General features: G+C 37.0%; 1 protein-coding gene across 6 annotated transcripts in view; it reads left to right on the forward strand.

The window, feature by feature from the left end:
* Positions 1-1616: 1616 nt before the first annotated feature.
* Positions 1617-24195, forward strand: part of TASOR (transcription activation suppressor) — a 49458-nt gene continuing 26879 nt past the window's right edge. For all 6 annotated transcript variants that reach the window (XM_065884998.1, XM_065884994.1, XM_065884995.1 and 3 more), the window contains exons 1-11: positions 1617-1950; positions 9981-10126; positions 12352-12444; positions 13176-13248; positions 13669-13760; positions 14248-14409; positions 16046-16170; positions 18316-18347; positions 19086-19191; positions 20079-20182; positions 20263-20366. In XM_065884998.1, the coding sequence (XP_065741070.1) occupies positions 1617-1950; positions 9981-10126; positions 12352-12444; positions 13176-13248; positions 13669-13760; positions 14248-14409; positions 16046-16170; positions 18316-18347; positions 19086-19191; positions 20079-20182; positions 20263-20366 (1371 nt within the window). The remainder of the gene's footprint in view (positions 1951-9980; positions 10127-12351; positions 12445-13175; positions 13249-13668; positions 13761-14247; positions 14410-16045; positions 16171-18315; positions 18348-19085; positions 19192-20078; positions 20183-20262; positions 20367-24195) is intronic.

The following is a 24195-nucleotide window of genomic DNA, read 5'->3' on the forward strand; positions in this document are numbered from 1 at the left end:
AATTCTCATTTTGTTAATTTGTTCTATATCTTGCAATACTTATTTTTTATTTAACTATAGTTTACAGATTCTTTTCTATAATAGGTTATTACAAGATATTGAACACAGTTCCATGTGCTATACAGTAAATCCTTGTTGTTTTACAGTGGTGTGTTTCTATTAATCCCATACTCCTAATTGCAACACTTATTTTATTTTTTTTATTATCCCTGCTTTATTTATTTTTACATCTTTATTGGAGTATAATTGCTTTACAATGGTGTGTTAGTTTCTGCTTTATAACAAAGTGAATCAGTTATACATATGTTCCCATATCTCTTCCCTCTTGTGTCTCCCTCCCTCTCACCCTCCCTATGCAACACTTATTTTAAATTGTGCATAATAGTATCTCCCTAACATCTGTTGTTGTGAGGATTAAATGCACATAGTATACGTAAATCGCTTTGTCCAGTGCCTAGCGTACAGAAAGGACCCAAGAAGTATTACATTTTCTCTATTCACCATAACCCAAATAAATAGTAGTTTCAACCTAATCGGTGTAAGCTGTTTTAAAGGCCTTCTGCTTGACTGTCAAGTTATTTTAAGGGAAAGCGATCGCTTGCTGTATATTTTTTAACGTGGCTGCAGACGTTTCTATTTTTCTTTAATATACACGCACTTGAGGAAAACTGAAACACCAAAGGGAAATCTAAAAGCCAGCAGCCCCTCTCTCCTCAAGCTCCCCAGAACCAAATCCTGTTAACATTAGGCTATGAAGTCAAATCAAAGGACCAAGGCATCGACTGTTTGCTGGAGGCGTGCCACTGGTTCTAACCCCTCTAGATAAAAGAGGGGGGCGGGTGGGAGTAATGTGTTGTAAAGGTGCAAGATCCGGTGGGAACTGCAGGTCGGTGAAGTGGGCCCCCGAGGCTTTCATGCTCTTATCGCTGCAGTCCACTCTCTTATCGCCACTCCAGGGCTTTATATGCACGTAAATATTTCACAAAGCCGAGATCGTCCCACAACCACTGCCTCTGTACTGTCCTGGCCGATGTGAATCGTGCGCGGAGAAGCTGGGTAATCTTGCCCGTAAAGAGGCGACGCCTGCGTTCTCGGGATCTGGCGCAGCGCGCCTCCCTCGCCTGCAGCACTGGCCGAGCGTGCTCCGGGAACTCGCAGCTCGTCCTGAGGCCCATCCACCCCGCAGCTGGCCGCGGCGTCGAGGTACTCTCTAGCCGTTGCGGTCGCCCCTTTTGGCGGGCTCCGGCGCCCCGAGGCTCCACCCCCCGGCGCTGTCTGTCCGCACCCGCGGAGGCGGGCGCCGCGCCCCCATTGGTGGAGCGCTCCGAGATGGCCCCGCCCCATCCCGGCCCCGACGCCAGCACGTTGAGTGGTGGGGGCCGGCAGAAGAACTGCCCGAGCGAGGAGCGGCTCTTGGGGTCGGGCCGCACGGTTGTAGCGCCTGCTTTGGGGCCCCCCGAGAGGCTGCTGGGCCGGGATAGCGGCCAGCGGCCACGGGGGGGAAGGGGGTGGGTGGGCTGAGAGCAGCTTGGCGGCGAAGCTGGCTCGCCACCCCTTCCCCCCACCCCCGTCGACCTTGTAGGCAGAAGCTTCCCGGTGCTCCTCACGCCGGCGCGATGGCTACTGCTGCGGAGGCGGAGGCGGAGGCCTCTCCGCCGACGGACGCGAACTGGGAAAGTGGCGGCGGCGGCGGAGACGACGAGCTGAAGCAGGCGCTTCCGGAGCTTGAGTCCTCCCCACAAAATGGCGGCGGCCTCAGCGTCGCGGAGCCCGGCGGCGGCGCCGGGCCTGAGGAGACCGCGGCTGCCGAGGCCGCCCCGAGCCTCTGCCACGAGCAGCCTCAGGACTCCTGTGAGGCGGGCGCGGCCGCTCTGCCCAAAGGCCCCGAAGAGCCCGAAAGACCCGTTAGGAGGAGTTTTCAGATCCCCAGGAAGAGCAGAGAAAAGAAAGGTGGTGCTTCCCCTTTTTCCCAACCCCTCTTTCTCTCTCCCCTCCATCTTTTCATTAGAACCTCTCTGTCTCCTTCCCACACCCATCCGAGACACGTAAACACGCATGCAGCGCCAGCCGCCTCTTCCCGCACTGCCACGGCCGCCCAGCTGCTGCGCTTGGTGCGAGAGGAAAGCGGTGGAACCACGCTCCCTGCTCCCCCTCTCCCCGTGGAAGTTGGAAGTAGCTCAGGTTTGAAGCTTGTCCGTAAGGCTGCAGCTCCCAGAGAGGAAAGATGGTGCTCGGCGCCCCTCCCTCCCAGCCCCTGAAGGCAGAGAAGCTGATGTGTCCTCCTAAGGATGCTTCTGAGAAGTCTCACTGTGGAAATAACCCGTGGCCGTGGATTCTGGGGCTTTCTCCAAGGCCATTGCGTTGAGAGGACCACAAGTGCTTCTCCCTGTGGAAATTCTTCAGCTCTATGCGTCTACTTGAAATTTGCTCGATGTCAGCGTCTTCCCTTGTTTAGACATCTCCGTTAGATGTGATTCATGCACACTGCTGTTTGCCATCACACTTCATTTCCATGTAGATTTTTTTTTCTCGTTTTTGAAGCGCTAGATAGGGCTGTCTCTAAATCCAACGTTAGTATGTTTTTTTCTTGTATTTGAGAAGCTTGGGAAGGTAGGTTCTTGGTGCAGTAATTTCCCTGTGGAAAAAAATAGAGGTCAGCTTATGCCCAAGAGTCACCAACTTGATCTTGCAGATGAGAGAACTTCAGAAAAATATTTAAAAGTCCAGTCTGGTTTTTGGAACCAGTATGGGAACAGTTAAATAAAGTACGTTACCTTTTTAAAACTTAATGCCGTATTGTGACACCTTTCTAATGGAGGAAGTTATCGTTTTCAATTCTTAGAAAACAATTTTTGACTCTCCAGCAATTTGGGATACTCTGTCTGGATTTAGTCAATTTAAAGCGTCTTTTTGTTTTAGTGCGTGGTTCCGTTTTTTCAGATTTACTTTGGAAAGTAATAGGAATTTTCTTATTTGCGGAAAACGTTTTTTATTTGTAACTTGAATCTTGGTAAAGAGACTCTTGAATGAAGCATGTGCTTCCTCTTGCCATGTGCATAACCAGCTACATTTGCACACCTGAAATTGTTAGCCTTCTGTCAGTAAGATACAAATAAAGTCAAATTGTTAATTTCTATTTGAATGATAAAGCCAGGGAAATCCTTGCTGTGAGAAACGATGTTAAGAAAGATGAAGTTATCTTTTGTCCACTAGCATGCAGAATGTTTCTAGAAGTATCTTTTAAGTGAGTTAATGTAATACATTTTAGGATTCAAGAGAATTCTTGTATAGGTCAAGGTTATCAATCCTTTTGGTTTAGTTAAGATGTATAGTCTATATGAGGAAAATTAGATTTCATCCTGAGTTATCAATTGGTAGAGAATAGGTTGGAAGTAGATTCAGATGGGCTCTGGTTATAGGATCGAAGTAGGAGGTTGAATTTTTTTCTTTTTAAACAATTTTTTAGCTTGATACAATTTTGAAGTCCGTTTTTTTAGGGTTTTAAGCAAAACAAAGCATGATGTACCTTCTTTTAATATTTGATAGGACCAGGAAATTGGCATAAAACCCATTTGGGTTGAAATGTGGGAGGGCACGAGGAAATGTTGAAAGGCACTGTTTGCATGTGTGTTTTTTTTTTAATTAGATAAATCGAGAGGTTGCTGTAAAATAGACCTCATTTGAACACATTAAAAGTAGATAATAATTGAGGAATTAGGAAATATAAAACCTAGTTGTCTTTGTTTTCTCCCCTGAGTCTGATGCTTCTTTGGGGGAAATTTGTTACCTTTCTCCTCTTAGGGAGGTTTTGGTAAGGAAAATATAACACAGTGGACTTTTTTCATGTTTCGTGAAAGTGAGTAATTTTTAACTTGTCTAAATATTTGTACACTTAGCAGCAGCTGTTCAAATAGTACAATAGCGATCTAAATAGCACTTTTAAAACTTAAATAAGCAGCTTTTTACCATCATGGACTTCATCCTGTCCAACCTGAAAGGAGTTAATACTTGGTGATAGAATTTAATAGAAAAATATGACTTTTCATTAAAAAAATTCTTTATCAGAAACAGTTCGGCAGGTACTGCTAGTTTCACACTTGATCCCAAGATAATGTCCTCTTGGAAGACTTGAAAGGTATCACTTTATGTATAGGATTTGGCTAGGTATTAGTGGTGTGGTCATCTGAGTCTTTTATCATGAATATTAGATCATTTTCAGTAGATACCTCTGCTTGAACTTTTCAGTATCAAAGGTTCTGTTGCATTCGTATTTTAATATGGCAGACCTTTGCTTGTGACTGCTTTACCAGTGAAGTTTAAGATTAGGACTCATGTTTTTGGTAGCTTAAAGGTAAATCTTTGTGAGTATAACTTGACTCAGTTCTTTTATTGGTCTTCACAGTAGCATAACATCCACAATACTGCCATTCTAATTAAGTAATGATATTGACAAACACTTTATAGTGCTTAATAAGTTATAGGCATTGTTCTCAGCAGTTTATATGTACTAACTAAATCTCAGTAATCCTGTGTGGTAGGTACTATTCCCGTTTTACAGATGAGGAGACTGAACTACTGAGGTAAATAACTTGCCCAAGGTTACACAGCTAGTAAATGGTGGAGTTGGAATTTGAACCTAGGTGTAGAGTACTTCTTATTTCTTTTTTATTGTAGAAAAGTTTTAGTTCACTTAAAAAAATTTTTTTTTAACAACTATTAAATTTAGTGATGTTTAGTATGTCTTCATCCCTGGGGAATTTTGAGATTCCAAAATTATGTTCATTAGAAAATTAACACATTTAATAAGTACTCACAGATTAAGTGATCTGTTGACTAGAAAGAGTAAGATTTTACTCTTTGTGATCTATGTGCTATTCTGTTTACTTATTGGCTGGGCTACTTTCTGTACTGTAAGGAGTCACTGTTATATTTAACCAAATTGTGGAATTGTACTTCGTCAGTAGATGTTTCACTATTGCCGCCTTCTACTCTAAAATCTGATAGTGTAAGTCATCAAAAGTAAATTAAAATCAGTAATTGTATTTGATATAATTTTTCCCTCCAAAGGTCTTGGGAAATGAAGTAGTAATGATGCACTTTCTGGAAAATGTTTATTGGTTAATGCTTTATGTAGGGCACAAGATTAATTGCTCTCGTGCATCTGCGTCTCATGCAGGTGCATCAAAAACTAAATGCTCTTACGCACCTGCATCCATACTAGTCTAGTTCAGGAAAATTAAAGGCCAATTCTCCTCCCAAATCCCCATCTTTTCCCACAAAATTTGGAGTTGTCTTTTTGAAGACTTTGGGGTTGAGTCTCTTCCTTAAGGAAATTTGCATGATGTTTTAGTAGTTGTATATGAATGGCTTGGTTCTAAGTACCACAGTTTTCCCTACATAGAAGTAAATCTGAGCAGGAATGTACAGGCAGAATCCAGTCATCCACATAAAACGTTTGATAGGCGCATATAAATTCTAAGTAATGGAGGTAAAACTTTCTTTGACGTATTCCCCAGTCCAAAAAAAGTCAAGTTTCATATTATCTCTGTAGATCTCTGCTAGAATGTTTATTACTGATTCTGCACTATATTCAATCATGAGTAGAGATGAATCACCCATTCCTACAGTATTATGTCTGTAGTAATTTTATTAGACTGAAAAAAATGATTTTTAAAACGTCTAAATTATCATGAGGAGCAAATGGATATTCATTGTATTTTAGTCATTAATATCCATAGACATCAGAGAGATGATTCAGAGAGAATTGCAGACCAATGAGATCCACAGCCTACTCTTTGCCATTTCCTTTTTTTCCATGAATTACTTTAAATTGGAATGTATATTTTGGAATTTCCCTTGGTATATTTTTATAACGCTGGTCCATCTTTTTTTAAGTTTAGCTTGTTTTTACACTTACGATTTTTTTTACATATACACATAAACAATACAAACACAAAGAGTGGCATTGACACTAAATGAGTTGGTAAAAGTAGTTGAGGAAAGATGTTCCTTTGACTAAGAAACAAAGCTACTATTTGGTGACCTTAATTTTATGTCTATTCCAGCTGCTTAAGTTTAACATTTAATTCTTAGTATGTTTTGTATGCTACCAGTAATATAAAATACTCAATTCTAGTTGTGGTTCTGTGATATAGACAGTCTCCTCATTTGAATTATAAATCTCCAAGTGCCTTTCTAAGTCTTTTCTTGAATCCCATAAAAACACATCTATAAAAGGGACTCCCCTGATGGTCTAATGGTTAAGACTTCGTGCTTCCACTGCAGGGGCACAGGTTTGATCCCTGGTTGGGGAACTAAGATCCTGCATGCCATGTAGTGTGGACAAAAGAGAAAAAAAAATGATGAAAACACATCTATCATCAGTTTTGTCAATAGAAGAGCCTTGTGAATTATCAGAAATCAACTCAGTATCTATCTTTCTGACATGAATTTGATGGAAGCACTGTAAATAAGCAAAATTATATGTTTCTTAATGTCTGGAAGAATTATTACGACTGCTGTTAACCTTTATAAACCAAAAAAGGGTGTTAGCTATGGCTTTTGGCCCTGTTAAATGCAATAAATGAGAAAGAAATACTAAGAAATGAGATTCAAAAGAAGACATAAGAGGGTAGAAAGAGCATTCTAGACATCAGATTCTTTTTTTATTGCTAATTTCCATATAGCTAATATAATTTCTTGGTCTAAAATGAGGAAACAATTCTGTTTTTCCAGCTCTTGGAATGATTTGTTTCAGCACTTATATTCAGCACTTACATATACATGTTTTACTTATAGTTCAGGAAACAAGATTTGCAGCTAGGGAGGCTTATTTTGAATTCACACCTGCCCTATTCACGTATCAACCTTGGGCCAAGTTGACTGTTAGCTCAGTTTCATTTGTGAAATGGGCATAATGAATTTCATAGGGTGGTTTCGATGATTAAATGAGATAATGCATATAAAGCTCTTAGTACAGTATCTGAAAAGGAATAATGAGCCACTAATTGTTAGACTCAAAAATTGTCAGAATCCGGAGAACAGTATATTGGATTCTGACTTCCTATGTGAAATGGATGATGAATATATAAAATGTTCTGATCCCCTACGGGTAGTTATAGGTTTATTTATTATTATTGCCTCAGTGATGACCCATAATACTGTGATGTATATATGTTTTCTTTAAAAGAAGTGACAGGATGTGTTGATCAGGTATGTCCTTTAGAGGATTATTAAGGACAAAATAGACCACCAGGGAATGTACATTCAGAACATAAACTGGTTATATTTCTAAACTACTATTACCAGCACATTGACTTGAAATCTTTAAAAATAGTTACAGCATGATTTTATTCTTACAGAAATTGATAATTGGGAAGAAAAACTAGAAATTATAGCTTTGGCCTAACTAGTAAAGCCAACTGAGATATATGAAATATAAAATACCTACTAGGACACAGGTATTGTTAGACCTAAAATCTTGCACCTTTTTCTGTATTTTTATTCACAAGAATTTTTTTCACACTGGCAGTCTACTTGAGTATTACTTGAGGTGACTAGGACATTGCTTTGGAATGAAACAGAAATGTTAAGTACTTTTTTGAAAATAATTTGAAAGTTAATTTCTATATAAATTTATATGATTTAACTTGAATGTTTCACTTTTGGTTAGATTGACAGTGGAAATAGTGTTGGAATAGCTTAGCTAAGGAAAATGATTTCATTTTGTAGATTGTAAAATTTCATAGAAATTTAAAGCTACTTCTTTTGATACTTCTTTTTGGCACATCTTTAGATACCTGAAGTCACTTGTTAGTTTAGAAACATAAAAATCAATCATACATAAAACCCAACTTTAAGAATCATGCTTGGCTCATTTTGGATGGGAAAGCCTATGAAAACTTCCACATGCTGTTTTCCCTCACAAGTTTTTCCAGTGTAGTTGGGGACAGACACAAAGATAAAACGTTTTCTCCTACTGTATTCTATAAAACAGATTTGAATTGAGAGAATGGATGTCTCCGTTTTTTGAGCTTTCATTTTGTTTTCTATATCACTGAATGGTTGAATTTGTGAGACCTAATTTAAAATGACAACAATCATATTTTGGTAGTTTAGAATATATTTGTATTCAATATAAAAAAGTCTTGACAAAGTTTATTCTCATCTTCACTCACTCAGTCATTCAGCTTGGGGCCAGTGCCCCAAGAAAAGGTAGAGTAATGAACAAGGCAGATATAGTTCCTCCTCTCATGGAGCTTACAATCAATAGATTATTGAGTATCTCCATTTGCTATAAATTTTATTATAGCACACTCTGTGTTTAGTAGTTCTTTAGTTCTTTTTGAGTGTTTTTTTTCCTGCTTACTCCTACTGTCTTTATTGCATTATTATAAGTATGTTGCTTTTATCCCGCTGCCACCTTTTTTAGTGTGCAATTCCAAAGTAGTGGGAATCATTTGTTCTATACACATTCTCTCATTGAAAGCTACATTTTTACAGGCACTTTTGTAATATATACGTGGTTTGGTGGATGAATGGATATGTCGTTTGACGTTATAGGGAATACAGTAAAAACAGTTGCTCTTTATTTTTATTTTTTTTTTAAATATCTACTTTTATTTATTTATTTTTTTGCGGTACATGGGCCTCTCACTGTTGTGGCCTCTCCCGTTGCGGAGCACAGGCTCCGGACGCGCAGGCTCAGCGGCCATGGCTTACAGGCCCAGCTGCTCTGCGGCATGTGGGATCTTCCTGGACTGGGGCATGAACCCGTGTCCCCTGCATCAGCAGGCAGACTCAACCACTGCGCCACCAGGGAAGCCCAACAGCTGCTCTTTAGTACCTTTGAGAGTATGTACAAGTAGAACACCGCTTTCAGTAGTGGTCTAAGAGTATTTTGAATGACATTTATTGACTCTATAGTATCTTGAAAGAAATTAAGGTAATAGCATATAACATAAGTTCTATGAATACTTCTATCTACAGTGAAAAATAAATGGTTCCTTTTGGTTTGGGGAAAGTATATATATAGACTTGATGTTTTAAATTTATAAGTTATTTCATAAAGTGGAAAGTTGAGGTTATTAGGCTACTGTTTGAAGAACAAATTGTATATTTGACTTAAGTATTTTAAAAATTAAAGGGAGTATGCAGTAGTTGGTGGAGTGGGGAATAAAAACTTTTACTGTTTTTCTTTGCACCAGATGCTGTTCTTAGAGCCTTTTCCATGTGTTGTCTTATGTGCCATATGGCATATAGTGGTTATTAGGATAGCTGGAATTCTCCTTTTTACTGAAGAAAGTACTGAGCTTGTTTTGTTAAGTCATTGATTTACCCAAGGTCTCCCACAAAGCCAGTAAATGCTAGACCTGATATTTGTGTCCTGGTCTGTCTCCAAAGTTCCACATCTTTCCATTTCACCAAGTTTTCATAGTAAATATCCTCCTACTTTATATTGGTAATACAAGAAGCTAATGGATGCAGCATATTTTATTCTAACTTTAGTATTAAAAACCCGATAGAATCATTTTATTGTATAGACAGCTAAGTGTCTTAAGTGTTTTTATGCTTTTACTTATGGCATAAGCATTTCATTTGCTGAAATAAATGGTCCTAGACATACTACCTAAATGTAACATAAAATAGGAGTTGAGGCAAGTTGAGTTTATGCACAGGTTCTTATGAGCGTCTTTAAGCAGTTTAGGTTTCCTAATGTAGCATCCCCTAAGTTTTGCAAAATTGTAACTTCCTTTTCTGCATGTGCAATGCCAGATGCTCGCTGCTGAAGAGTTTTTTCTTTAGTGAATTAATAAGTATCTCTTTTGCATATCACAAAATAAGATAGCCTTGATGCTTTTTTTAACTTTACTTAAAAAGTTATATTAACTTTATTTAAAAGTTATATTAACAAAGCCACAAAAATATAAAAAACTACATTTAAGATGGAATCTTAAAATTAATACTGTTTTTTATTTTAGCACTTTTTCAGCCATTAACTCCAGGCTCTCGGGAATTTGAAGATGTTTTAAATATTCTCCACTCATCTTACCTTGAACCAACTTCAGTAACAAATTTTAACTACAGACGTGCTTGCTTGATACATAATGAGCTTTTGGAAAAGGAGGTATGTTTTGTTTTTTTTTTTTTAATTTATTTATTTTTATTATTTATTTTTGGCTGTGTTGGGTCTTCATTGCTGCGTGCGGGCTTTCTCTAGTTTCGGCGAGCGGGGCTACTCTTCGTTGCTGTATGCGGCCTTCTCATTGCAGTAGCTTCTCTTGTTGCAGAGCATGGGCTCTAGGTGTGCGGGCTTCAGTAGTTACAGCATGCGGGCTCAGTAGTTATGCCTCGCGGGCTTCAGTAGTTTTGGCATGCGGGCTCAGTAGTTGTGGCTCACGGGCTCTAGAGCACGGGCTCGCTAGTTGTGGCGCACGAACTTAGTTGCTCTGCGGCATGTGGGATCTTCCCGGACCAGGGCTTGAACCCGTGTCCCCTGCATTGGCAGGCGGATTCTTAACCACTGCGCCACCAGGGAAGTCCAGGAGGTATGTTTTAAATTGTGCTTTTTGTAAGATTCTTCAGAACCAGTTAATAGCCTGGAATTTGTTTTACTTTCTTCCTTTTCTTTAAAAATGCTAAAGTTCTTAGGAAAACCAAATTATGGAGGGGAAAAACAAGTTTTAAATGGCATGTTGTTTTCCCTAAACACTGTTGATATTGCACTACATTTATCTGTTCTGTTAAATTAACGTGTGATTGTGTAAGATAACTTCTTTTACTAACAATGAATCTTAAGCATAGGGATAGCTTATTGTATAATGGCTTAATTGTAAATTCATTACAAGGCTTTTTGCTCTTTCAAGCATGTTAGTTAAATGGAATCTCTAAGAGCATATTATGTCTAAATTGGAAGGTTAATGAAATAAAATACGTTTTTTTTTTTTTTTTTAGGATATGCTTAATTTTTTCCCCAGTTATTGCCTGGTAATTGAGTTATCTTAATATCATTAGTAGAAATTCTTAGTGAAAAAGTGAGAACAAAGGGAAATAGTTGAGCCTGTTAGGTAGTGAATTTAAGCTTCATATACAAATTAGAATCTTTTTTTGAGTTTTGATTTAGGAAAAGCCATAATAATCCTGAGGTAATACAAATGAGATGTTTAGAAATATTTGATGTGTATATTGCTTTCTGATGTACATGATATACTATTAATTTTGTACTTTTGTAGGTTGGTTAATCTAGTGCTATGAGAATTTAACTTTGAAAGGATCCCTAAAGTGGATGAATGTTAATGGCTCCCAGATGAAATTAAAACCTTGGTAGTTTGATGTGGTTTCATGATATGATAGGAATTATTTGTTAATTTTATATGAACATTTAAAGATTCATTAATTATATTATTGAAGATCGGTAATAGCCTGAACATGGCATGTAAATCTGTTAGGTGTGGGCTCCATATCTATTTGCTTGTATCTAAAAGTGAAAGCCAGCAGTTGAGGGTGACTTATGTACTTAGATCAAGTCACTCTTTTATCCTGGAAATGGGTATGGAACATGGCTTATGTACTTGGCACTGAGAATATAATTGTAAAGAAATGAAACATTTTTCCTTGTCCTAATTGAGTTTATAGTCTAGAAGTTGGTCATTAAACAGAGATTTATTAAACCACCTATATGCAGTGCACCATGTCAGGTAAAATGAAAGATCCAAAGATAATCAAAAAATGAACTTAAAAATCTATGGGAGGGCTTCCCTGGTGGCGCAGTGGTTGAGGGTCCGCCTGCCGATGCAGGGGACACGGGTTCGTGCCCCGGTCCGGGAAGGTCCCACATGCCGTGGAACGGCTGCGCCCGTGGGCCATGGCCGCTGAGCCTGCGCGTCCAGAGCCTGTGCTCCGCAACGGGAGAGGCCACAGCAGTGAGAGGCCCGCATACCGCAAAAAAAAAAAAAAAAAAAAAAAATCTATGGGAGAGTTGGAATGTGGTAAGATTTTAATAGAAATTTAGTTAAAATTGTTTAGCACTAGGTGCTTATTTGACTATATTGTAAGGATAAAGATCCAATTATAATGGGAAAAAATGAAGTGTAGAAATTACAGGGAGAGAAAAGATAATTTCCACTTTTGTAGATATGGATTTTTTTTTGCCATGCCTCGTGGCTTGTGGGATCTTAGTTCCCTGAGCAGGGATCAAATCCGGGCCCCCAGCAGTGGAAGCGCAGAGTCCTAATCACTGGACCACCAGGGAATTGCTGATTTGGAATTTCTTAGAAATAAGCTTCCTGAAACTCTTAGCTTGAAAAACATAAGCACATACTAAGGAGTCGTTATAGATTTAATTTCATTTAGTTTACAGAAAAGCGAAGAGAACTGAAGTTTGATGGTCGTTTAGATAAAGAACTTTCAGAATCCTATGCATTTCTGATGGTTGATCGGTATCAGGTAAGTGAACCCATTTTATAAAAAACAATTTGAAAGTGCTTCCATTGTAAGTTACCTAAATTTGCAATTAATCAATACTTGATTTTTTTTAACATCTTTATTGGAGTATAATTGCTTTACAATGGTGTGTTAGTTTCTGCTTTATAACAAAGTGAATCAGTTATACTATACACTTGATTTTTATAAACTAACAATTTTTTGATGTAGAAATGGAAAAAATGGCTTAGTGCAAGGTACTTCATTGTTTGTAATTTGCTTTTCAAATATGTTCATTTTTTCTTTGATCAAACCTAATTTTCCCCCCTGGAATGTGCTTGATAGTAAATAATTTTTCCTTTATTAAAGCAGATTATCTTCTATATTACTGATTATATGTGCTGGGAACTATTTTTACTCCTTTGATCAAAGATGTTTAGGTGGAGTTAATTTCTTTTTAAATAGTTTGCCAGGACTAATTCTTTCTAAAAGGGGATGTTTATATATATGAATGGCATGAATTCTAAGTATATGTCAGACGTGGCATAAACAAAAATAGATTACAACTATGGTTACATTGGAAGTGTAAGCCAGTTTCACATTGATATTTAGTCATAAACTAGCATGTATATGTATAATTTCTGTAACAAAAAAATATAATTTAGAAGCTTGGATTTTACTTAAAACAAGTTTACAAACTGTCTTTTCACATTTTTAATGTATTGACTGTAAGATGAAATGTTTTGTTTATTTAGGTTCAGAGCATATGTGAAAAAGGATTACAGGTGGGCCAGTCCAAAATAACAATTCTTGGCAGTCCTTCCATGGGTAATCTTTTTTCTTTTTTCATATACCTACTACTAAGTTGCCCTTTAAAAATATATTATCTAATTTCGCTGTTGTCCTTATAATTAAATTCATGTATGCTTTGTCATGTTCCCAGAAAAAGAGACTAGTTTCAGGTTCTGCAATGAAAACCAGTTTTATCCTTTGTTTCTGATTTTGCATACTTCCAATTAAACAAGGGTTATCTTTTTTTTTTAATCTCTTAGTCTAGTTCTAGTGATTTTGAAAATTTTGATTTTTCATGTTTTTTCTAGTTTTATTTTTTGCTTTGGTTAAATATCAGCTATCATTACATTTTTTTTAAAGGTGTCATACCTTTTATCTCTTATTATGTTAAATATTTGGACTTTTTATATTTGTGTCCATATTAAAACAAAACTTTAATTTTTCCCTCTTTGCTAGGTGTCTATCTTTCTAGGTATGCTGATTTATTACAAGCTAATCCTTTGGAAGCTGGGGCAGTGGGCGATGTTGTTATTTTTAAAATAATGAAGGTAATTTCAACTTTTACATTTCATATATCAAAGACAGCATTTGACTTGGATTTTAGTCGACCCTGTCTTTAGGGGTTTGATTGAATTAAAAACCAGTGCTTGCTTGTGTTTGGCGTATAAAGATACTTTTGAGAGTGGTTTGCCGTCTTTAATCTGAGCTTTCTGAGCTTTAGAGTTTGCTTTCCTTTCCAAAGAAAAGAATGAAGAGAGGGAAATATGTTGATAATGTTATTTAAGCTATTGAAGTGTTGTGAAGAAAATTTTAATTTCCTTGTATTAAATTCAAACAAGCTTTTTTTTTTTTTGGTTAACTTTTTCTTACTGCTTCGATATTAGCAAAAAGTGTTGGGTATTACTTTATTACCAGGTATTAAAGGAAAAAGCTGTTGTTATAGGTAATCTATATTCAAAGAGTTATTCTATAATATTAATGTTATACAGTCAGTAATTAGGTTTTGGTGGACTTAAAAGATTTTCTGTATTTTAGGGTAAAATAAAGAGTATATATGACCCCATGGGTGTAAAAAGTTTGGAATCTATATTAAATAAAAGTGCTTTGGACCCAACACCAAAGCATGAATGTCATGTGTCGAAGAATGCCAATAGAATTACATCACTTTTGGCTTATAGAGCTTATGAGCTTACTCAGGTAAGTACCTGGATCCATTTTAGTGTTATGACCTCATATCAGTTTGTCACTAAATCCTTTAAAATGTCTCCCTTTCAGTTTTCCTTGCTACCACACTAGACTCTGGTTTCCACTTACCACTGCTAGACTCCAGTGACTCTCACTGCTGTTTGTTCAGTGTTTCCAAGATAGCTCAGAAACATAACAGTGGCCCCCCTCTTAGACTTACAGTGATATTAAGACTCCTTAGCCTAGCTAGCTCTCCCTGCCTGTAGACTGTGACCTCCAGCCTGTTTTTTGTATAATTCCTGCCCTCAACGATCTCATTTCCTCTTGAAGCCTTGGTTTCTCCTGGCCTAGAAAGATCCTGTCTAATAAAACATTGCTCATTCTTTAAGGTAAAGTTAAAGCCCCTTGAATTACCTTAATTCATATCACTTTGTATTATTGATTTGGTAGATATTTTTATTAGTATTTTTCTAAAATGCAAACTTAGAATTCATTCTTTAAGTTTTATTCAGATGTAATTGATTTATAGTAAACTACACATATTTAAAAGTGTAGTATTTGATGAATATCAGTTGTGTTTTTATATGTTGTTTGACTATAATGTTACTCTTTTTAACAAATGTATAAAAAATGTGTATATCTGAATGGATTCTATGTGAAAAGTGGTGGTGCTAACCTCCCTGGAAATGTTCTTTCTCTTTTCTTTAATTTTTACTTTATTTATATAAAATAAAGTTTATTCTTGCTCTTTTCTTTTTGAAGAATCTCAGTGGGCAAGACCTGTTGTTGGGGGCTTTTAGCAAAAATTATATTCACCAAAGTCATCTGGGCTGACTCATTTGATTACCTTCTGGACAGTAGTATTAGTAGATATGAAATATAACTATAAAGTAGTTACTGGTTTTTGTAGCAGAACTTGTAAATTGGCTTGATGTTTCCAGAAAAATTCCAGGCATTTTTAGAGCAACAGCAACATTATTGGAAGTTTCCCAAGAGAATGGACTTTGAAGGACAGTGCTTTGTTTATAAACTAGGGCATTCTTTTTCATGAAAATCCCTAGACTGCAGGTCAGAAAACCCTAATCCAATGAATGTTGTGAATAGGTGAAGGGGTGAGGCAGATGGATAGGGTAATAGGAAGAGGTTCAGCTGCCTTTGTCACCTATGTTTGTAATCTCCGCCACCTCCCCTTTGTTGCTTTGTCTGCAGTTAGAGTCAAAAAAGTGTTTTTCTTTTGAAATAATGAGCAAAATGCTAGGTTTGCTTGAAATTGTGTTCTTAGTATTTTACTATTGTATCAAATTGGTTTTTCTGGGCTGACCTGGGAGCTTAGGCTCCATTTGTTTCATTTTCATGAGGAAATTTGTTGCACATTCCCACTGGTTAGTTCTTCAGAAGTAAACTTTTGGAATACCTATTAGCATCCTGGCATCTGGTATATATATAGAAGCAGAATATTTTATATCATACAATGAATATAAAGTACAAATTATTTTAATTAAATTGACAAGCAATGCTTGAAGATATTTTTCATTAAAGGTACTTAAGTGGTATTGTGTTTCTCAAAAACCAGGCAGGTAATTGTAAGATTTCACTGTCTACTTCTTGCCTTCTTAAGGAAGTTAATTTTGCATTTTCTTATTTTTAGTATTATTTTTATGAGTATGGCTTTGATGAGCTAAGGCGAAGACCGAGACACGTGTGTCCATATGCAGTTGTGTCTTTTACTTATAAAGATGATATACAAACTCCAAAGTTCGTACCTTCATCAAGGTAAGACTCATGAATTTTAGACGTCATCCAGAATGGTATTATATCACGTATCCTGCACTTCTGAGTTAGGAGGAACGCTTTGTATTTCTTCCCATTTTTTTTCCTTCTCTTGAAATTAATTAGATTTATGAATGTTCATGATGACTTTTAAGAAGTCAGTTAGAAGGACAGATACTTAACTGTGTGGAAATAAAAACTAAATTAAACCTCACCGGTTAACCTTTTTTTTCCTGATAGTGAAGGTTTGTTTAACTGCATAAATGCAGCTGGTTTTTTTGGGTTTTTCTTTTTGGCCATGTCACGTGGCATGCAGGATCTTAGTTCCCTGATCAGGGATCAAACCTGTGCCCCCTGCAGTGGAAGCTTGGGAGTCCTAACCACTGGACCACCAGGGAATGCCCAAATGCAGTTTTGTTTGCTTGTTTGATTTTGTTTTTTTGCTGTGCTATGAAGCACGTGGGATCATAGCTCCTAGACCAGGGATCGAACCTGGGCCCTTGGCAGTGAAACCACAGAGTCCTAACTGCTGGACTGCCAGCGAATTCCCCCAAATGCAGTTTTTAAAAGTGAAATTTTGTGTATTAGCTCTCCTGGAAATGGGGAGCTTCTACAAATCCTCAGCCCCATCTCAAACCAGTTAAATCAAGTAGTTATGAAGGAGCCTAGGCTGTGGTAGTTTTTACACACTTCCAGGTGATTCTGATGGTCAGTCAGAGTTAATTATGAGTTAATTGATGATTTCTTACAAGCTCTACTATAAGGTGACCAGGTACAAATCAGTTTCTTTTTTCCCCCCCATGGGGGTGATTCCAGAAAATGTTTTGGCAAAATTGAATAAGTAAATTTACAGAGATGTAGGTGAAACAGTTAAATATCTACTTATTTTTACTTTGAGTTCCCAGATTTGAAGTCATGCGTGATATCTATTAATTTAGAAATACTGCAGTTTTAAAAAGCCACATTTCATGAAACACTTTTGAGGTCAGCCTTTCTTTTTCTTTTTTTTTTTTTGTGTCCCCTGCATTTTTTTGTGTGTCCCCTGCATTGGCAGGTGGACTCTCAACCACTGCGCCACCAGGGAAGCCCTTTAAGGTCAACCTTTTAATCAGTTTTCAGATCAGATTGTCTTCATTTAAGTTGTTTGAGATGCAGCACTTTTTTTTGGTCAGTGAATAGCCCTGGAAACCATCCACAGCCACAAGTACTGATCTGTGTAATATCCTGACAGTTGTGTTTTTCTTTCATTCTTTCTTTTTTCGGTGGCTCTATATTTGTGATCTCCATGATACATTTACTATAGTGCCTTTCAACAGTGATTTTTAAAAGACACCCAGCACTTAATTATAAGGTTATACCCCTAGGAATAATGATTGTCTGTTAATTTTCTTTGCCTCTTTGATTTCATCTGTTGACCCTCCATATCATTTAAAATGAACATCCTTGTTGTACCTTGAATGTTGCCATGAATGCTCCTGCCTCTGCATTTGCTATTCCTCCTCATTCCTCAGTTAGCTGCATAGTTTACACTGTCAGTGAGACCTTCCATGATTTTTTTTTTGAAACCTATGTACCCTTAGTACCTTTCTTCCTTTTTTTCCATAGCACTTAAAACGATCATCATCTGGTAAACTATATACTTACTTTTTGATTGTTGTACTATATACTTACTTTTTGATTATTGTCTGTCTTCCTTATGAGACTGTAAGCTCTATGAAGGCAGGGATTTTGTTCATCCCTGTAATTCTGTTACCCAGAACTGTGCCTAGTAAATAATAGAAGCTTAGTAAATATTTAAGTATGATTGAGGCTATTTCTTCACATCTCATCACCAAAATAAAGTAGTTGACCGAGACTTTAAAGGACTGTATTCTCTCCTGATGGATATTTTTGGGAAAAACAGCTCCCTTAAATTTGGGAAAATACGGTAATTTGAGCCAAGTAAGTGATTCTGATTTCTCTGAGTAGACTTGAATTTATTAAATGTTGTAATAAGTAATTTGTTCTTCATACTGGGAGGGAAGGATTTAATTCTATTGTACAGTATCCCATTAAAAAATAGCATTTCTATCAATGCCCTGAATGTTAACTTTCATGTTGTTAGAAATCAGTAATATTTCTTTCTTCTTTTTAAAAATTTATTTGTAGATCTAACAGCTTTAATGCAGATAGAAACTCAGGTAAGATTCTTACATTTCTTTCTTTTAGTTTTGTAAATCGAAAGAATAAGTATGTAGAGTAAAAAAATTAATAAGTACTTTGTTTTATTTTTATAATGAATGAGAATCTGCAAAGTTTGAAAAAGCTCGAGGCCATGTTATGATGTAGCATCAACATTTGGTCATCCAAACATAAGGTCTCCTTTGAGAATCTGCTGGTACTGTGAATAGACCAAAGAATTTTAGCACTTTGTTGATAAAGGTAAAAAATAGAACAAGTTTCACAACTCAGCCTTTTAAAAGTATTAATAACTTCATCAGAGGTGTAGAATTTAGAAGAGAGAGAAGATTGAAAGCAATATTGACACTTTCTATCTTCAGATTTCTCTATGATGAGAAGAGCGCAAGTGGAAGCTGTAAGACATTGTGAGGGATTCATGTAGTTAACTGGATTTAGTATAGTCTCCTTTGGGGGTAATAGGAGGGCAGTACTGTATTGTCTTTGCTCCTCAGCTTTCTGATATGAGGACATTTAGGCAAATAAATTTGTTATTCTTTTCATCTGGAATAATTTTATAGGGGAAAAGATACCTGAAACAAAAATCCTAGTATTTGAATTCCCTGTAAATAGAAATGTCAAGTTTTCTTTTGGTGGTTCTACTTAAACTGTGTTTCTGGATGTTTTTCCCCTTAGTTCTAGTAAATATTTGCTTCTGGGCTGCCAAGAGGCTGAGTTGTGTCATTATTCTTTTTATTTAGATAAATTTAACTACACGTTGTGGAAAGGACAGCTTTTAAATAAAGGAAAGCTTTTGTGTTATATTTCTCTGAGGTCAGCCACTCGTGCTTTTTTGCCTATCAAGCTGTAAGTATGTTATATTACAAGAAAATAGCAGTTAGTAGTTGCTAATTATTCAGTTCTTACTTATACTTAAAATTCCTTTTTCTTACTTACATTTAAATTTTACTTTGATCCATAAGAACTTACATATAAACAGTGGTTTGTTTTAAAAAAGATTGATTTGATAACTTTGGAAACTTAGTTGGCAGAATGAGCCCTATGCTTTTCTGTCTTGATTTGCAGATGGGCTAAATAGTTATACACATTTATGGCATAAGATTTTTTTTTAGTGATTTTAAATATTAAAAGTATTTTTCAAAGTTTTGTCCTAATTAGATATATTTTTCATTTAGCAATTTGAACATGATAGACTTAAAATTTATCAGTTCTTTGTTGGAAACAGCTTGATGTGGTCAGTTAAGTTAAAATTTATATGCTGTTTTCAGTCCTGTGCAACATATGTTGGAATAGAAAGGTTTAAAATGATCTTTTGCTACCACCACAGTAAACATTATGGGTCCCCATAAATGGTTGAAGATTAATTTAACTGTTCATATTTGAATTGCATTTAATAAAATGGTAACTTTTTATCTTTTGTGGTTAGTAAAATTGGTATAAATAAGGGTTAGCTTCTGGCTCAAAGATGGAAGGTTGGTAATATTGCTGGACAGTCTAGCTACCTGTACATATATCTGAACTGCCCAAATCAAATATCAAGTATGATATTCATAAATATGCTCTTCTGTATTCCATCAGGATACTTGTGTGTGTGTGTGGGGGTGGGTTTGTGTGTGTGTGCGTGTGCGTGTGTGTGTGTGAGAGAGAGAGAGAGAGAAGGAGCGAGAGAGAGAGAACATTGCTAGAGTTAAAAATACAGGTAAGGCAAATATGCCTTTTCAATTTTCTTTCAGTCCTGAGAAGTTAGATGTTGAAACAGTTATGAGTATTGATCATCTGAAACAGAAAATCCCTCCAGCGCTGTTTTATAAGGAAACTTACTTAGGTCCATATGAAGGTAAAGCAATTTAATTTTACTAAAATATATAAGAAGCAGACTTGATTTGAATATTTACTATGTATTTTTTCCTATGTCAGTTTTGAAGAATGGAATGTATTGCAGTCTCTATGAAGTTGTAGAAAAGACAAGAATTGGAAGTAACATGGAAATTTTGCTGCAAAAACTAGAGAAGGAAAAACTTGTGAGTGAAAGGTTTTAAAATGTTCCTCATTCTCCCTTAGAAATATGCATATTAATAAGAGATTATGATAATATTTCGGTTTATTTCATTTTCTGCCTCAGAAAATACCGTAAGGTCTCTGTTTTTGTTGCTGCCATTTGGTTAATGTAATTTGGTGGCTTTTGGTACTTTTCTTTTTAGCCACGACACTAGATCCTCTATAGACCAGTCTTTCCCATGAAGTATCTTTATTATATTTTGTGACTGTGATATTCAACAAATATTTATTAATTATCACTTTTTTATGCAGGGTATATAGTTTGGTAAAGAATGAGGCAAGAGGGCTCCCCTGGTGGCGCAGTGGTTGAGAGTCCGCCTGCCGATGTGGGGGACACGAGTTCGTGCCCCGGTCCGGGAAGATCCCGCATGCCGCGGAGCGGCTGTGCCTGTGAGCCATGGCCGCTGGGCCTGCGCGTCCGGAGCCTGTGCTCCACAACGGAAGAGGTCACAGCAGTGAGAGGCCCGCATACCACAAAAAACAAAACAAAAAGAATGAGGCAAGAGACTCTGTTTTCCTGGATTATGTGATAAATGGAGTTACTCAGATGTGCTTTGTTCCAGTAGAGACAGTGATATATTTGAAGATTCAAAAAGAACAAGGCGCTTGGTGAGGTTGAAAGGATAAAAACACTAGAGTAGTTGGGGGAAAGTGGTAGAACATGAGGCTAGAAAAGTGTGTAGGGGGCTGTATTCTGCAGTGTCATTCAGGCAGTGCTCGAATGTTTGGACATTTGGACTTGATCCTATAGCAATGGGTTTTAAAGAGTAGGATGAGGTTTTAATCGTGTATGCAATGTGATCAAATCTGTGTTTTAAAAATTTATCTTGGTGAATTGAAACGGGGAGATGATGTAGGAAACTATTACATTTAGAGGGTAATGATAGGTTGGATGAGAAAAGAAAAAGGAGAATGATTTAAGAGATATTTACTAGGTAGTATCTAATTTAGTAAGTATTGAGTATATCGAGTTTGGGTAGCGGGATTACTAGGTCAGGCAGCAGATTGTGATGGATTCAGGAATGAATGGAAAATGAATACGTGATGCTAATATGTATAATTTAGCTGAAGGAGAGGAGGTGATTGCAGAGGAGAGTGGCTATTCCAAGGTTTCTGTTAACATGAGGTAGGTGAGCTCATGTTTAAATGTTGATGGGACATTCCAGTAGAGAGGGAGAGAAGTTTTTTTGCACAAGTATGCCATTTAATACAAGTTTTTTGGTTTTTTTTTTTTTTTTTGCGGTACGTGGGCCTGTCATTGTTGTGGCCTTTCCCGGACACGCAGGCTCAGCGGCCATGGCTCACGGGCCCAGCCGCTCCGCGGCATGTTGGATCTTCCGGGACCTGGGCAGGAACCCATATCCCCTGCATTGGCAGGTGGACTCTCAACCACTGCACCACCAGGGAAGCCCACAAGTTTTCATCTGTTGACTTCTTTTTACTCCTCATTTTGTTGAGCCTCGGTTTCCAGGTAGTCACACGGAGAGTTGTATCAGTGATTTTTCAGAACCTGCAACTTCATAGATGGCTACGTAGAATTTTGTTGTATGCGTATATATTTGCTTAACCAATCCGTCGTTTATATTTAGATGGAGGGTCAAATTATATACAAAACTCACAGGCAGAGTTTGTACACTTGTGAATTGATGGACAACTAGCAATAACTTTTTGAGACCAGCTAGAAATCTTTAGGTAGGCATCTTAGAACACACACACATGCACATTCACCTACATGTGAACATACTTTTATATTTATATTTGCGTTTCTTGTTTTCCTCCCAAAATTTGTCTATGATACAAGTATTCCTCATGACCAAAATCTATTCAGTTCCTGAGTTCATAAAGTGAAAGTTTAGGTAGTAGGTTTGGATATGGTGGGATATTGAGTTATCCAAATCTGTTCAGTTCTTGAATTTCAGAGAATGAGTATTGTGGGTCTGGACAGTGAGGAGTTTATCAGAAAAGTACAGTATCTGTTGAGTGCCTAATAGTGAGAATCAGTATAGGAAGGATACTGGCATTTTGTTTTTCACCTGAGCAAGTGTTATATTAGGTTTGTGGAGGACTGGGTCTTCCCAGAATCAAGAAGTAAAGTAAGATCCTAGATCTTGGCACAGGCATTCCATAAGGTTACACTACATGAATCTAATGAACTGACGTACTTTGTGTGGCTGCCCCCTTTCCTGCAAACCCCACTGGGAATTATTCTAACTATAGCTACTTTCTTCATAGTTGTCATCATAATGGGAGGTGCATTGGGGACTGTTGGGTTCTTAATAATTTTATCCTGAATACACACAGGAGATGTTCTGGATCAGAGAGAGACTTAGTCAGTACCTCACAGTAAGTAATGAATGTGTTGGCTCTCTTTTGCCCTATTTCCGACCCTTAGGGCAATGCATCAAGACTCAGGTCAGTTATCCTATGCAAGTAGTTGGACACTCAGTAGGCAAGCGGTGAGGAAAATGATTTTTCTTTGCTCATGAAGGGAAGGAGGCATCTATCTCCCTGCCCTTCTGGAAGAAGATATCCTTGAAAATGTAATGAATATTAACTCCAACCCTTTGATGAATAAATGAAATCTCTTCAGGAGCCAGTTAGCCCTCTTGGACCTAAAGACATCTCCAAGTTCCTGCGACCCATTTATTCTTCCTTGAAATGTAATACCTAGGGAGATAGATCTCCAGTCTTCTGGAATTGTGGGAGTTAACCTAGGAACCTAATCTGTACTGTAACCTTTTGTGTACTCACTTGGCACTTTCAGGGAGATAAGAGAAATTTAACTATCCTTTTAGATCAGAGCAATTAACTAGGTAATTGGCTATAGATATAATTCTTAAGGTATGTGAAGAGTGAAATATTTCTGGGGGAAATGTAAACAGACATTTCCTATCTTTATATCATATATATTTCTGCATGTCAGAAGGCTAGGGCTTTTTGCAGGAACACAATTCAGGGAAGTGGTATTTTCCCACAGGGGTATTTATAAAATAAGTAAAATACTGAACTCTCTTTCGGTTGGTTGTTAGTCAAATTAACTTTTTTTTTTTAATTTTTATTGGAGTATAGTTGATTTACAATGTTGTGTTAGTTTCAGGTATATAACAAAGTGAAGTCAAATGAATTCTTAAAGCTAACTTTAGTATAAGAAAAAGTATAAGAGAAATGTCCCTAAATTTGAATATTATCTCTGCTGTGAACATTTTGAGTCTCTCCTGATGTACATATACAAGATAATTTTCTCTCAAGTATAGATCTAGTATATTAGATTTATTATCTGTAAGTAGAATTACTGAATCATAATGTATTACTGGCTTTACAAAATAATGCATTTTATTTCAAGTGGTTGTACCAATTTATATCCTCAGTACCAGCAAGTTCCCATTAATTCAGATATTCATAATTACTTGGTATAGTCAGACTTTGGCAAAATCTTGCCAATCTGGTGGGTATAAAATAGTATCTTATTGTGATTTTAGCTTGTCTGTCCTGAAATACGATGTTGATCATCCTCTCATAAACTTATATCTTTTAATGTTCAGCTGCCTACCTGTTTTTCCTTTTGAGTGGCTTGTGGTTTTTTTTTTTTTTTGTTTTGAAGTATGGTTGATATACAATATTGTGTTACTCTCAGGTGTACAGCATAGTTATTCAGTATTTTTGCAAATTATATTCCATTATAGAGTGGCTTGTGTTTTCTTACTAATTTGAGGATCTTCATGTATATTTTGGGAACTAATACTCAGCTGTGTGCTACAATTGTTTTTCCATAATTTACACTTGCCTTTCTAC

The sequence above is a fragment of the Phocoena phocoena genome, chromosome 10 (genome assembly GCF_963924675.1).
Source record: "Phocoena phocoena chromosome 10, mPhoPho1.1, whole genome shotgun sequence".
NCBI lineage: Eukaryota > Metazoa > Chordata > Mammalia > Artiodactyla > Phocoenidae > Phocoena > Phocoena phocoena.